At 37.2% G+C, this 16471-nt stretch overlaps 2 protein-coding genes across 6 annotated transcripts in view; one reads left to right on the top strand and one right to left on the bottom strand.

The window, feature by feature from the left end:
* Positions 1-14800, bottom strand: part of C2cd3 (C2 calcium dependent domain containing 3) — a 128650-nt gene extending 113850 nt beyond the window's left edge. For all 5 annotated transcript variants that reach the window (XM_023702113.1, XM_023702115.1, XM_023702116.1 and 2 more), the window contains exons 1-3: positions 14563-14800; positions 12174-12443; positions 7608-7765 (exon numbers count right to left, since the gene is read on the bottom strand). In XM_023702113.1, coding sequence (XP_023557881.1) covers positions 7608-7765; positions 12174-12443; positions 14563-14617 — 483 coding nt within the window. In that variant the 5' untranslated portion in view covers positions 14618-14800. The remainder of the gene's footprint in view (positions 1-7607; positions 7766-12173; positions 12444-14562) is intronic.
* A 255-nt stretch (positions 14801-15055) lies between these two features.
* Ppme1 (protein phosphatase methylesterase 1) overlaps positions 15056-16471 on the top strand; it is a 124792-nt gene continuing 123376 nt past the window's right edge. The window contains exon 1 of the mRNA XM_023702056.1: positions 15056-15332. Coding sequence (XP_023557824.1) covers positions 15232-15332 — 101 coding nt within the window. The 5' untranslated portion in view covers positions 15056-15231. The remainder of the gene's footprint in view (positions 15333-16471) is intronic.

The following is a 16471-nucleotide window of genomic DNA, read 5'->3' as shown; positions in this document are numbered from 1 at the left end:
CCAATCATAAGTTTTGTATTTTTTAGAAGTTGGTTTATGTTTTTGGCAGTTGCTTTTTCGTGATCATGATATCTCCCCTGCCAGGTAATTATGGCAGTTGCTTTTTCTTACAGCCAGCCTGACTCATCTGTTATTTTTGATACCTGATCTGTACCAATGGAGTATAAGATTAGATCTTATAATGAACTGTACGTCCTTTCTCTGGGCCCTCACTTCTCAGTCTAAAACTGATCTTCCCTTTACAGCAACACTCTAAAGTCACTCTTTCCTTACTGCTCCCCTCTGGCTTCATGTACCCCTCTTGTGGACTCCTATGCCCCGTCAATGCCTGGGAGTGGAAACTAGTGCTGTGACAAGAATTAAATGTCTGTTATTCATTGCATGTTTTTTATTTTTTTAAACCTCTGGTTCATGGAACTATCTACTGAGTATTTCATATGTTCATGTTCCATTCTCAATGTTTTGCTATTTATTCATTTTTACTCCAAACTTAATTTTTTTTTGTTTTTTTAGTAAATGTTGACACTATATAATGCTTACATTCATCATATTTTAAGTGGCTTTTTAATTTCTATAATACAAGAACACATAATTTAGAGCCCTTCTAAAATTCTGTTATATAAAATAAGTTCTTTACACAGTTGTTCATTTTCTTTTGCCCCATGGACAACTACTTTCAATTCTGAACCTGATTTTTGTGCTTTTAACCTTTCCAAATGAAATGCTTACATTTACATCTAGAATATATCTTATTTTTCCCATCAGTTCCCATGTATTATTTTTTTACTTTCTAATATAGAAACTAAGAACTGAGCTCCACTTCTATTTCACCAGTATAGTACATATAAACACTGATTAATGATTTAATCAAAATAATGATATGCACATCAATATGATTTACAGTGAAAAATGAAAAATATCTTAGTTTCTTCATTCTTTCCTGAATAAATTTTTCACAAAACAACTACTTTGTTTCTTGATTTGTTTACTTTTTACTGTTCTTATTAGTGATTCAGTTCTAAACTCTGCCAGTTGCCTAACTCTCTTAAGATTCTCGGACACATCAGGTATGCTACACTTCTTTCTTTTCTTCTGAGAAGTCTCTCTTAGAGCCACAGATACAGTCCAGTCTGGAGTAACTGCCATCTACTCTGGGAGACAGACAGACAGACAGACAGACACTACCCTTAGATTTCATTTAAATTCACATCAGAAAATTATCTTCATTCTTTTCCTGTGCTGGATCTCTTGTTTTAATTATCCTGCTCTATCTTTCTTAATTTATTCCCTCATTTTGGTAGAGAAAGTCTTTCGGAGGTTTTGTCTAACGGTGCAAAATTCTGTGTGTACATGAAAATGTCTTTTTGCTAAGGTCACATTAAATAGGCTGCTCAAGAGAACTGCAGAGCATTTTCATTCAACATTCTCAAGCTATTACTGAATTGTCCCCTGGCTCGCACAGTTGCTACTGAGAATTGTGAAGCCATGCGTCATTAACTTTGGGCGGGATTATTTCTCCTTTCTTTGGAAGCTTACAGGATGTCTTTGACTTTCTGAAGTGTCAAAATGAGGAGCCATGCAATCATTCAATTTTCATTTGCTATGTTATATTAAATGGCTCTTTTCCTTTTTATACCTCTCCAACCCCTTCTTTGCTACTGGGTTACTAAGCAGTAAATTCTAGACACTCTACCCTTTCTCTGTAAATACATTAGTAATAACATGAAGACTCATTTAAAAATATTTTCCCATTTAAAAATGTGTAACAATTCTGTAGTATTATGAAAAATTGAGACAGTATTCTAACTCTCCTGATTGTTTCTAATTTTTTTTTTTTTATAATAGATTTGAAGAAACCAGGACTCAACTTTCTCAGTAGGCCTTCTCAGTCTCACAACATACATTTAGTATTGCAAAATGTTCTTTGACTTGCCTTGCCAGAGAACAACCTTTAATGAAATAAAAAAGCATACAAAATACAAAATTTACAATGCCCACTAGTCAATCAAAAATTACTAGAAACAGAAAAAAATGCCCTCTAACTTAGAGAATGATTAATCAATAGTAACAGACCCCAAATAAAAGGCAGGATAAAATTAGAATCAAGGTAATAAGTCCTACTAACAGAGTAAAAGAAAAATCCCAAATGGTTATCCTAATACATACTAAAAAGAACTTGAGGGGCCAGGGAGATAGCTCAGTGGAATAAGAACTTGCCTGGCAAGTGCAAGGTCTTGATCCCTGGTACCACTAAAAACAAAAACAAAAAAAACAAAAACAAAAAACCCCAAAACTCGATAAAACTGCATAAGGCATGATAAACTATCTCAAGCAAATCTGGGAAAAGGAATATCTTTTTCATTGATAAAAAGCATATAAAAATCTATATCTAATACCATATTAATAGTGACAAAATGAATGTTTTCTTCCTAAGAAAAAGGAACAAGGCAAGGATATATGTTCTCTAAACATAAATTAAGAAGCCCACCTAATATACTCAAAAATATTTTAAAAACTTCCAATATTCTAAAAATAAAAATTTCAAAAATGGGCAGAATATAGGAATTGCTAGGCAGTAGAGCACTTGCCTAGCATATCGTAGGTCCTGTTCCATCCTAGTACCGCTAAAAAAGTACAAACCAACCAACCCACAACAACAAAACCAACCAACCAACCAACCAACCAACCAACCAACCAGATGAGGTTGGTCTATTTTTCCCAGGAAGAGACTAAAGAGTTAACATTTTAGGCTTAGGATGGAACCCAGGTCCCTGTGCTTGCCTAAGCAGGCGCTTAGTGCAGTGAGCTATCTTGCTGGCCCTTGAAAACAGTTTTTAACTACTTTTTACTATATGGATCAGCAATTTCATGTTTGGGTACTTCCAAGAGAAATTAAAGCAAATGTCCACACAACACAAAAGTTGATCTATGCTCTGTTTCACCTCAAAATGTTTCTCCTTTTTCCTTGCTAACTATAATTTTTCCTTTCCAAATGTAACTCTCCCGTTGTGCTCATGCCAAGAACATATTTTCCTATCAAATTCTCTTTAAATCTTACTTGTTCAATGATCCTGTTTTATAGTTAATCTATTTCTTCAGTTGGTCTTCTCTTAGTCTACTGAACAAATCATATTTTCTTTATTCTAACAAAGGACTTGGTAAACATTTTGTAGAGGTTAAGGTACTAAATATTTTAGGTTTAACTACATATTCTTTCTTTTTAAAACAATACTTTTACCAATATTATCTCCTCTCAAATTCAAGTAAATCTGCTGTTATCACACACCTAGCATAATGTTATGTTTCTAAATATTTTTATTGCATACAATCCTTGCAACAATATATATTATTTATATATGCATATATATTATTATTTTTTAATGTGTTTGGTTGTTACAGGGTCTCACTATACAGCATGGACTCATCGTGATCCTCCTGTTTTCAGCCGCCCCAGCACTGGATTACAGGCATTCGCCACTATGCCTGGATTCTGTGGCTAGCTCTGTGTGCCCTTGGGGTGGCGCAGGCACGGCTGTTTTGTAACATTTCTGTATGTCCACATCCAGGGTATTCTCCATTATATCATACTACTGTACTTCTACTTTCTTTTTTAACTGTCATTTATCTGAAAAAATAAATCTTGCTCCTTCCACTTCTTTAGTATAATTCCTATTTATTTCTGTAGTCGTTAATCTTTTCTGAATCTGACTTCTGTCTCTGTCTGCACTGCTCTACTTATGAAAAACTGGACAAATCCAATGACCTTTCCATTTAAAAAAATACAAATATTATTATATCAATTGGCATTCAAGTATGTTCAAAACATACTGTAGTCACTTTGGAAAATTCTGGAAGTTCCTCAAAAAATTAAAAAGAGATATCATATTACCTATTAATTCTACTTCTAGGTATATACCAAAGAGAACCAAAAATATGTTCACAAAAGAACTTACATTCATAGTAGCATTATTCATAATAGTCACAAAGCCAAACAATCCAACTATCAACTGAAGGATGAACAAAATGAGGTATATAAATAAAATTGGATATTATTTACTCATATAAGGAATATAATGTTACACAATGAACCTTAAAAATATATTAAGTGAAAGAAACCAGTCACAAAAAGTCACATGTTATTTTGTATAAATGAAATATTCAGAAGAGGCAAAAAACATAGACAGAAACAAAATTAATGATTGTCAGGAACTGGGGAAGGGGGACCTGGGAGAGTAGCTGCTAACAGGTGCAGTGGTGCCTTTTGGAATGAAATCAGAAAGTAGATAATAATGATCACTGGTCATCCTTTAAATCACTGAATTGTACACTTTAAAAAGGTATATTTTATGGTATATATCCTAGCTTTTAAAAAGAAATTAAAATATGTGAATTTTAAATTCCTTTTCACTTTCCCCCCAGCTATTTTTTTTTTTAAATTTTTGCCAAAGTTTATTTTATTTTATTTTTTATATTTTAGGGAATGTTTTACAGGGTGCTCAGGGTCTCACTGCTAGATTGGACTCATAGTGATCTGCCTGTTTACAGCTTCCCAAGAGCTGGGATTACAGGCATGCGCCACCACGCCCAGTCTCAATTGCTCTCTGGTGCACCCTAGTGGGGGGGCAGGCCCAGCATGGCAGGCCCCTGCACCTGCTTGTAGGCGCTTTAATCTGTTGAGCTATTTGGCCAGCCCTCAAAAAGTTTATTTCAAAAGCACAGGGTAAACGGTTATGGGAGAAACCAGCTCTGCAGAGCTAACAGGTCAAACAAGGAGAAAAAAGGTAAAGGCAAAAATGAAAGTACAGGAATGAAAGTCTCTGGAATATGGCATGGGCTACTATACAAATTTATTCAAATAGAGGGCTTTCTGTGATGGCTGTTTTTATTCTACGCCACCCACATCTATCCTGTAGGCAACTGTACATACATATGTGCACATCATTTCAATTTTTCTTTGTTATAAATACAAAATTATTTCCATGCTGCTATACAATCATAACTAAGTAATTTTTCCTTTTACAGTTAGAAAATATGTCAATAGACAATTTAATATTGTTGGATTAATTATGTTTCCAATACTAAAAAATATGCTTCATAACTAAGTATAAGCATATAACGTCCTCTTCTTTTTAAAGTAACTCCTTAAGTTTCAAAGGTGAAATCACTGAGATAAAAATACATACAATTTTTTTTTTCTATACTAGGAATTGAACCTAAGGCCTTGTGTATGCTACAGAGGAACATGATAACTAAGCTACATGCCCAGCTTTTTAAAAAAAAAAATGTTATTTTGAGGTGAAGTTTCATTGAGTTGCCAAGACTGACCTTAAACTTATGATCTTCCTGCCTCAGCCTCCCACTAAGTAGCTGGAAATATAGGCACTGAGGATATATGGTAAGCAATAATTTTTAAACATGGCTCTTAAAACATGACTATTGTTTACAGGCCTAATGCAAATTTGTACCATCAAAAGAGAGCAAATAAAACAATTTCCTCATAAAGTTACCAACATAAGATGTCACTATTTTCAAATGTAATACATCATAAACATGTAAATATAATAAAACAGTAAGATCTTCCACTTAGTTGGATTTATTTCTAAACTTCTGTTCCACTGACACAGTTTTAAACTTGTAGGTTTGTGATACGTTTTTACATCTCTTAATGTCGCATATTCTTCTCTTACCTTTTATGGACTATTTTCTCATTTATTATTTATTTTTCTATATATATTCTAGAACATATTTGAGAAGTTATAAATCCTCCTGAATTTCTGTGGCACCTGATATCCAAGAGGCTATCCTGTTGGGAGCTACTGCAGCTAGAAATTGGGCAAATGTGTGAGAGCAGGACTAGGCCTCAGTGCTCAAAGCAGTCAAGCTATCTCAGTCCTGAGAAAAGCATCCTGCCTGGTTAATGGCAGATAGTCATTAGACAACCTTGTGTCACGTGATACTAACCTTGCAAAGGTATAAATGCCCTAACTGTTGTTGGAGGGCCATTTGCCAATTAGGCAACAGGCTACCACCTGACCCAGCTCTTGTCTTCTTGTCCATTTTTTGCTCATTCTTGCCACTATTTCTCCCCAGAGTACACTGAGAGACCAATGGAGTCTAACACCATCCTAGAGACCTCTCAGAAAAGAGTCCCTTCTGTGTTTTTTCCATTAGGCTAGGAACATGGATTAGTGGGGTTTTTTTTGTTTGTTTGTTTTGGTGGTACCAGGGATCAGGAACATGGATTAGTGATGACTGCTTCCCCAGAATGCGTAAGTCCCTGTGTTCTGTTCCCAGCATGGTGCTAACAAACAAAACACCCAGAATAAAAACTATGTTCCTTCCCAGCAACAGAACCTCATCTGCCACATAGTGTATATCATGCTGTATTCTGGAAAATTAAATGAGAATGTCATCTCTTGCATCTGTATCCTAAGTTAGTGGTATCTAATATTGTTTCAAAAAGCAGAATTGATGAACAAATACATCAAAGAAACTACTTACATAATCAAACAACAAATTAATGCGTTAGCATTATACAAGGTCTGATCAAAAAATACAGTGAGGGCTGGGTGTGGTGGCACATGCCTATAATCCCAGCACTCGGGAGGATGAGGCAGGAGGACTGCTGCAAGTTTGAGGCCATCCTGGGCTACACAGTGAGTTTAGGCCAGCCTGAACTACATAGTGTAGACCCTGGTTCAAAAAAAAAAAAGGGTGAATATTTAAATTTTAAAAAGCTATTGTAAAAGACATATTGCCATTAACCCCCTGTCAAAACACTCTTTCTTGCTTCAAGCACAATTATTCCTCCATTCTTTCCACGTTTTCAATCAGTTTCGAAAGTCCACTGTCATGTTTAGACTTCTACTGTCATGATATTCTGAATCAATTCAAAATATTTACCTTTCACAGTCATTTTGACTTTGTGAAGAGACATGTCTCATGGTGCCAGATTCAGTGAATAAAGTGGATGAAAACACACCACAATGCTTTTAACAAGCCTGCCTTTCCATTGGATGGCAATCAACAGTAGCAATCACCTATTTTTGGTCACACCTTATAAAGACACTGATGAAAACAAACTTGTAGAACTGCTTCAGAAAGTGGCAAGAACAGTGGGATAAATGTGTTCAAAGTGTATGTTCAGGGGTTATTTTTAAGGGGAATTAATGGCAATGTGTTTTTTATTGCAATAAGTTTTTAAAAGTTTAAACATTCAATATATTTCAGTTTTTGTAATAGGAGCTAAGAAAAAAATTTAAAAAACCGTCTTTCTTTTCAGGGACTCTAAAAGAAGGATAACTAAAGGAATCCTACTAATAATTTTGGAAACTCTAACTGAAAAAATATTATACAATTAATGCATTATAAATTTAAATTTAATAGAGTAAAGAATAAATATAGCAGGTGATGTGAAGAAATCTCAGAACACAGTGCTAAATGGATTTGAATAATTGGAAAACAAAGTGTCTAGGTAAAAAACATGAATAAAGGCATGTAGTGGTAATTAGCATGATATATAAGAATCATGTATCTATCCATTTTACAAGGCTCCATGATTTCTGCCCAAAAAGTTTTATTCTATTCAGTAAAGAAAATATTTTTACCTGAAGTTCTCCAAGTTTCTTCGATGTTAGTGAAACAATGTTAAAGAATCCATTGATTTGACGAGTTGGAGAAAGCTGAGCTATTCCATTGATCTGAACTCTACCAATTGGAAGATGATCAACTTTGGTGATGACTTCCAGCACCAGAACAGCCATATCTAATCAGAAACAATCACAACATACTCAGATATTTTCATTTATCTTTCAGAAGTAAGCAGAAGGATATATTTTAAAAAACTTTTTTATTTAAAAAAAATATTTTAATTTCAACCTAAACCAGGCATGTACTTGCCATACCACTGTGGGAGCACGAAATGGGGAGTGTGAGCCTAAGATACAAAGAACAGTAAAATTTTAGAGAATGATGAATACCTTGCATTAAGAAAAAAAACCTTTCCGCTTGCCTGGCAAGCACAGCGTCCTGAGTTCAAGCTCTGGTACCACAAAAGAAAAAAAGAAAAAAAGAAAAAAAAATTTTCAGTGAATAAAAAACATACCAAGTATTTGATAAAGAAAATATTATGAAAAGAGTATTGTTACATATATTTGCCATGAATTCAGGCTTTCATTTTGAATTAGCAGTAGTAACACATCTCAGTTCTTTTAGTCTCATTATTCTAGTTTTACACTGGACAAAGGGCTGCTCTTGCATAGTTCAAAAGTTGGTCCCTGACTCCTAAGAGTATCTAATTGTTTACTCCTTCCCTAGTAGCAGTGAGCTACTAAGAAAATTTGGAATTAAGAGGAATGGAAATACACACCCTAACTAAAGTCTAATTAATCACTGACATCTAAACCTTTCTGGTCCTAGTACAGAGGAAGAAAAGTATAATATATGCAAGTGAAATCTGACATCATCTTAGGATAATATTACCTCTGAATATTTGCTTAGCAAGGTTCAGAAGATGTTTCATTTTCACCATTTGTTCAATTACTGAAATGACTCACGAGGAACTTACAGTGGGAAGACCTGAGATTGTATCTTGGTGCCAATAGGCACAAACTAGTTCTGTGAAAGCCACAATAGAGGAACTTGAAAGTATTTCATAAACTTTAAAATACCATATACTTCTCATTGTTTTTGATGTGTTATTTTTAATCATAATTCATATATCTGCTTCCAACCTAGACTTTACATTCTATGCTAAGACGTAAGAACATACTAGTTTACTTTTGCATTTTAAGTGATATGTACATACAAAACAGTACATAAGAGAATGAAAATAAAATGAACATTGATCATACAGGTTAAAGAAATGATCATACTTTCCCTAAAGTTTTCAGTTGGAGTACACACTCTTATAAACTAATATTTGACCTCTTGGCTATTCATTTTCTAAAAAAAAACCATACCATGCTGATGTCCACAGCTAAGAACATAACTTATAAAGTTTACTTCATTTATCTTCTGTTGAAATCTTACCTTTTCCATGATTTCTTTTTTTTTTTTGATTTCTTGATTTCTTTGCTTACTAGAAACATGAATTTGGGTACTAGCACATTTGGTGCTTAGCACCTTTCCTTCTACTGATAGAAATATTAAAACCAAGGCCTAGGGAAATACCTCAGTGGTCTAAGTGCCTGCCTAGTAAGTGTAAGGATCCAGGTTTGACCCCCAGAACTGCATGTTGTGCTGGCCCCACATTCTGGGGCATGCCGAGCCGGCTACCAAAACTGGGCATGGTGGCGTACATCTGTAATCCAAGCACTAGGGAGGCTTGATACAAGAGGATCACTACGAGTCTGAGCTGTGTAGCGAGACCTTGTAGTGAATGAATGAATAAATAAAGAAAAATAAAAAAGAAATATTAAAGCTGAGGAAAATGAAATGGCTTGCTCAAAGTCACATAGCAAGAGTAGGCTTTTGGGGGTTGGGGCAATAGCTCAGTGGCGGAAGCGCCTGCCCGGCAGCAAGCACAAGGCTCTGAATTCAAGTCCTAGTACCTAAAAAAAAAGAGTAGGCTTTTGGTTTGCCAATAACTTACAAGATTAGCCTCTATTAACATCCTGGAATATTTACATGATAGTATATGTACCAAATAATCAGATATTTATACATATACTGTCTGCCATTGCTCATTACGGTTTCATATATGTCAGTTTAGTTCCCCGTCTTTTTGTTTCTTTCTTCTTTAATTAAGGTCTTACTGAGTTCTGGCTGGCCGTGAACTCATTATGTAGCTCAGGCTGGCCTCAAACTTGATGCAATCCTCCTGTCTCAGACTTCCAAGTGCTGAGATTACAGGAATGAACCAGCATGCTCTGTCTCAGTTTTATTCCTTTTAACTTATCTTCATGTTCCTTTTTGGTAAGGATTTTATCTTAAATCTCTATATCCACCATAGTGCCCAACACTTAATATTTGTGTAACACTTAAAACTATAAAGGGGGCTGGGGAGATGGCTCAGTAGAATAAGCGCTTGCCTGGCAAGCGCAAGGGTCTGAGTTCAATCCCCGGTTCCAAAAAAATAAATAAATAAATAAATAAAGGCTCCATGTCAATCTACAGCACCACACACAAAAATTTAAAACTATAAGGTACCAGTTACTGGACTAATCATTTTACAAACACTTTCCATTGAATTTATTTTATTTTATTTTTAAATTTTTTTTTTTTTTTTAATTTTTAAATTTATTTGTGTGTGTGTGTGTGTGTGTGTGTGTGTGGCCAGTTCAGCCCGCCTGGGGGCGGGGCTGGCTGGCATGTGGTGCTGGGGGACTGAACCGCAGTCCATGTGCATTGCTTTTTCTAAGTAGGTGCTTTAGACCACTGAGCCATCTCACCAGCCCCCTTTCTATTTTTATTTTTTTATTTTATTTTATTTTTTTTCCATTGAATTTTTACAGTAATTCTTGACAGATACATGCTATTAATGAAGCTCTATGATCTTAAGGACTGTTCCAGCATCACATAGCGATCCAGTTCTGAAGCCAGAGTTCATGCTCTCGATTGTCTAGACCTCAAAGTTTGTGTTCTTCTCATCCAACCTGGTTTACGAAAACAGGTGAAAAGGTAGCTATCTTGATCTCATTTCACAGATGAAGAAATGGGGTCAGATATGAGAAGATAACCAGAATTCTGTAGTTGGTAACAACAACCTACATGCTCTGATGCCAAGTTCAATGCATTATTATACCACAGGACCCTCAAAATAATGTTTGAATTATTGATTATGATAAGATACCTTTCTCTTACTGAATTTATAATCACTCATGTGCTAAATTATATAAAAATCCCACGTGAGCATTTGTTTTATGTTTAGAGTACCAAGAGTGTCTATAAATATCTTTTAATAAGCTTCTCTATCACTAAACTTACTTGTGTAGTTAGAATTAAGAAACCATTCTGATTTTCATCGATTCATGTTTGTAATCTCCAGAGTGTACCTTGTATAACATCTAACACATGCCAAGTATTCTATATAATTTTCTTCAATGACTAAATTATAGCATTTTTCTTTACACTGTGATGTTTCAAAATTTTTCTTTAAATTCATCTCCTGCTTTCCAATATTCATAGTCCAACGTTGTTTACATTATAAATATTCAATTTTTGTTGACTTGAATTTGATATAATAACCTCAACATCCAAAATGTAGTTATGTGAAAGTTTGATCTGAATGAAGAAATAACACAGTACTTTCAGAATACTTTCCTTAACAGGAATGACATCTTGCCTTCTGGTTCCCTATAGAAGAATCCTTTCCTTCTCTGAAAACCTGTAATACTCATTTACTACAATATCAATTTGGTATTTAACATCTATTTCTTTGTTTGATTACTAAGTTTTATTTTTTATTTTTATATTTTAGGACAGGGTCTACAGAGTCTACAGGGTTTCACTACACAGATTGGATTTGTAGTGATTCTCCTGTTTTCAGCTTCCCAAGCCCTGGGATTACACGTAAGCGCCACCAGCCCAGTGTCAATCCTGGGGGTGGGGCTGGCACGGCACACTGGGGATGGAACTCTGGCTGCTGCATTCTGTCTAAGCAGGTGCTTTAGTCTCCTGAGCTATCTGGCTGGCTCTGATTACTAAGTTTTATATCTATCTCCTCTCTCATCAAACGTAAGGACCATAAACTACACTTATTACCTAAAAATGTAGTACAGTTGAAATAAATGACCATGGGCTTGTATTGTTGTTTTCGTTTAAATTTTTAAAGAAGTCTTGTTATGTTGCCCAGGCGGGCCTCAAACTCTTGACTTGAGTAGTCCTCCTGCCTCAACCTCTAAGTACTGTAGCTGGATTAAGAAGCAGTTATCTTTTCAAAGGTGTGTTTAAATCCTAGTCTGCCATTTATCAACTATGACCTTAAAGAGTATTCATTTCATCTCTCTGAATCTAAGTTTTATTGTTTACAAAACACAATTATTATCTTATAGGGTTATTGTTGGAAGGATGAGACTATGGATTAACTGCTGGCACAATTGGTGGTTATTATGAAGCCTTTTTTATACTTCAATAAGTAATCCCATACATAAAAACACCTATTGCTGATAACATAACTACCTGCTGCATGTTAGGTCTGCAGGTACCACAAAGACATACAAACCAAAACGTACCTGTTAGATAAGAAGTAAACTGCTTTGGACCACAGCGAATAGCATAACGTGTAGTTGTTCTCACAGCTTTTGGTTCTGTCTGTAATGCATCCCTGGGACAAAAGAGGGTTCCATTTGATGTTTCTCCCCACCATCTCACTCGGACAAGTACACAAGTGGGAGGCTTTGTAATCTTCCATATGATTTTATTGATAGTAAGTTTTAGAAAGCAGCGTAGCTGGCCTTCAACCAGAGGTGGTAGGCTTGTAGATGGCGAAATGTCACTCAAACCTATGGAGGAATCAACAACACTAACTCAAAAAACTACACTAAATATAGAAAAACATCAAATCTGTTTTCAGAATTAAAACAAAATGCTTTAATCTTTACAGAGAGAAGGCCTGTTCTATCCATTCTAATACATGAGTAACAAAGAACTCAGACCACGGAATACCTATTTATTACTCTGTCATTATAACTAATTAGTATTTAGTATTATGCTAACTAAAGGACATATTAAGACATACTAACAAAAACTTTTCTTTAATTGAAAGATACTACTTGCAAAATAGAAATATAATGATACCACTAGATAGATTCAAAATCTAAGCAGTAGTTGAAATTTTTACAACTTGTTTTAATTATTGCCACATTTACATTTTAAGATGTTATCTTTTTACCTAGCTTATTTTAAAATTAATGTGAAACAGAAAACAGCAACTTCCTTCTCTGGACACAAAATTTAGCCTATATTGTACAATTTAGTATTTCAACAAAGAGCATCTTAAACTATTTGTATTTTCTTTCTTGCCAAGAACATATAGTCAGTAAGGCCAGACCAATACGTTTAGGTTCTGCAACAAATTTTTTAGTGATGGGTTTAAATTTATTAGCTTTAATACTAACTGGATTACAGAAAGACAGAAAGCCAAAATGTAAACAGAGCAATTAAGCATGACTCTACTTGTCTTCAGTCAGTGTCTTTTCTATAAGACTTACCAAATTATTTTTATATTATATACATCTTTCTATGGGGTATGGTAATGCCTCATTAAAAAACTTTTCCCCCCTGAAGTCTATCAGATCAGAAATCTATATAACAAATTCTTTGAAATGCTAAAGCAAGCATTCTTTCTTCTCTATAGTAAAGACCCACCATAACTTCATGGGTAAGTTTTAATATAAAAATTGGTTAATTTATATAGCTGATGTGTTTAATATAAAAATTATCTGCACTGTATGATGAAGCTGCTAGTAATTCCAACACACAAAGGCCAAGCTAGGAAGGTGATGGGCGAGGCTAGCCTGGGCTACAGAGCAAGACTTTGCCAAAAACAAAAACAAAAACAAAAACCTTACATACAAGTATGTACATGACCATTCCCACAGATGCACATGGCCCATTCTTTTATGTACCACTCCTACTAAAATTATTTCTACTTTGACATTCCTCTTGTCAATCTAGTATGCTTCACTGGTTTGATAGGCTCCATTTCTGAGAGGAAAGATAGTCTCAGAACTGCCTCAGTGGCATTTAAACAGCTCAGGCAAGACTCATTCCCATACTGTGGTCAGTCCTCAACACCACACCCTACTAAGACTATTTTCCATACCTCTATCTTCACTAAAATCATTACAATATAAAAAGGCAGGTTCACTCATAAAATTTCATATTTTATAATGTAAAAATGGCTTTTCCCCCCTTGAAGACAGCTTTATAGAGTCAATGTCCAGTTTTCTGATCTGTCCTCACTATTTTTCCTGCAGTTAACATTACCTGCTCATTTCAAAAACTCATTTCTCTTAGGACTACTATCATGAGGAGGTGTTCTTAAGGCTCCTCAAGGGATTTTCATGACCTTAACCCCTACTCCAAACACTACTGTATCTTGTCATTCGCCACACTTTTTCCTTCTACATTCTATAACATTCCCTACTCCTGCTCATAGTTCTTCATGCCTCAATTCAATCAACTTAACATTTACTGAGTTCTACTTTGTGACAGTCCTAGGAAGATTTAGTAACAAAACATGGTCATTGTCTAACAGGACCATTAAGATACACCCCTCTAAGGCTACATATGTGGACATATATACATTTACCTGTGATAATAAAAACACTCTCATACTTTGTTTTTCTTCCACCCATCCGATTCTAGCCCTCGCTCTTCACCACCCTTTCGTCTATCACATACCGACCGGGCACCATTTTCTTTCCATTCTTGGAGGTTGCTGTCTTAGCCTTTCGGTTCCCTACTTATTTTTCTCTCTTCTGTCGGTTGATTCCCACATTCCCTCCCCCCAAGCCCCAATCCCGACAAAGCTGATAGTCTCTCTATAATTCTGTACACTCTGCTTCCCCCTATGGCCGCCTTTTTAGGCATCCTGTAACTTTTGACAGCTCCCGTTACCTCTCTTCCTGAGACCATGGCCGCCCCCAGCTTCCTGGCCTTTTCGCTGTTTCATGACTAGCCAGAGCTCTTCTTCACCAACTCAACTTCAGGGCCAGCACCTAAGCTGTGTCCTCCCGCCATCCCTTCCCTTGGTGCCTGCGTTTCCCGGCAACCGGCGCCGCTACGCAGCCTGGGAAGCAGGAAGAAGCAGTCCTTTCTCCAACAGTCTCCGGAAAGAGGTGTCAAAGGAAGGCGCCAAGACTACTTTTCTCCAATAGACTACAACACCCAGAATGCTTCACTACATTACGCGCGATTGGATGGGGCCGAGGCCGCCTGCTGCGCAAGCGCAGAGGGAATATGCTCCGTGAGGACTCTATTCCCCAGCGTGCATTGCCATTAGGAGCGCTTCGCCTTCCGGGGAGGGTCGTTGAGAGAGTCTATAGGGTCCTCAGACTCCGTTACCCACCTTCCTTTGTAGGAGGACTGTTGCGCACTTCCGGCAGAAGCGCCAGGGTGAGGGGGCGGGGCTGACAGAGCCGGTGGGCGGTAGGCGGTGCTGCTGGTTTCTGGGTGCTGTTCAAAGGCGCCTGGGCGTTGTTAGGAGAGCTAGGTGTGATCGGTTGGACCACACTTAGCGTGGGACGGATCCTGTGCTACTGTCTGACGACGCACGGCCTTCCCTTGATGTCGGCCCTCGAGAAGAGCATGCACCTCGGCCGCCTGCCCTCTCGCCCTCCTCTCCCCGGCAGCGGGGGCAGTCAGAGCGGAGCCAAGATGCGAATGGGGTACGTGACTCGTACCTCTTCTCCGTAGAGGCCTGGCCCTGGCAGTTGGAGAATGGTGTCGGCTTTTAGAGCGGCATGGGAGGGGAGGCAAAGGATAGGAGGAAATGTTGGCGGCCTGGAAAGACGTTTACTTGCCATAGGAGGCAATTTGGTGACTAGGGAGGCGCCAAGTAAATAAAAATTGGAGGGCAGCTAACACTGTTGAAGGGAGAAGGGAATGAGGGAAAGATTGGGGAAGGTGACTGAATAAGGGAGGAGAGAAGTAACTCTTAAGACAGTGACGGAGGTAGGGGAGGGCCTGCCACGGAGGGATGAGGGAATGACTGAGAGGAAAGTTGAGGGTAGTCAGGAAATAACGAAGGCAAGATTTGGCCGGAGGTAAAGAAGATCGTGAGAAGTGGATATTAGGAAGGCTGAGACGGGTGGAGGATACCGGAGTCAGGGTTGGAGAGGAAGGGAAAATGAGGGAGGTGAAGGTTCTAGAGAGTTTCCGGAAGTGTAAGAACCAGCAAATAAGGCGGGTGTGTGTAACTGAGATGAAGTCTCATATGCGAGAATTGAAAAAGCGTGGGTAATAGGCCTAAGAAAAGGTAGAGAACGTTTCCAGGAACACTGTTCTGATAAGCAGGGGTTTGGGGTGGCAGAATGCCAGGAGAGATATGATGAGAGAAGACTTTTAGAGGGACCCCATAGTCTGGAGACAGAAATGACTAGGAATAGGGCTTGGTGAATGGAAGCACTGTAGAGGTGAGCTTGAAGAGGAAGATTTGGGCTAGGCAGTTAGGGTTGAGGAAAGCTATGTAGGATTAGACAACATTAAGACAATTAGTGAAATACTGGTTGCCCACCCACAGTGTTTGAGGAAGAGTTTGTTGGAAAGGGAAGAGAGCTGGGTTGGAGAGAAAAGCTTTGTAATTTTAATTTTAGATCCTTGAATGACTTGTGTCAGACTAGGGGATGTTTGGGTGTAGGAGAAAACAGGATAACTTGAGCATCGAAGTTACTGGAAAGCAGAGAAAATATGTGTGAGGGATATTTAGGATGCTTAGGGATGAGATGAAGTCTTTGCTCTTTTGTGGATTTTAGAGATGGGTTGGAAATATTCTTGCAGAAAGGACAAGAAAGAGAAGCCTTAGGTT

The sequence above is a fragment of the Octodon degus genome, unplaced genomic scaffold, assembly GCF_000260255.1.
Source record: "Octodon degus isolate 3935 unplaced genomic scaffold, OctDeg1.0 scaffold00146, whole genome shotgun sequence".
NCBI classification, from domain to species: domain Eukaryota; kingdom Metazoa; phylum Chordata; class Mammalia; order Rodentia; family Octodontidae; genus Octodon; species Octodon degus.
This window is presented reverse-complemented; position numbering and strand designations above follow the sequence as displayed.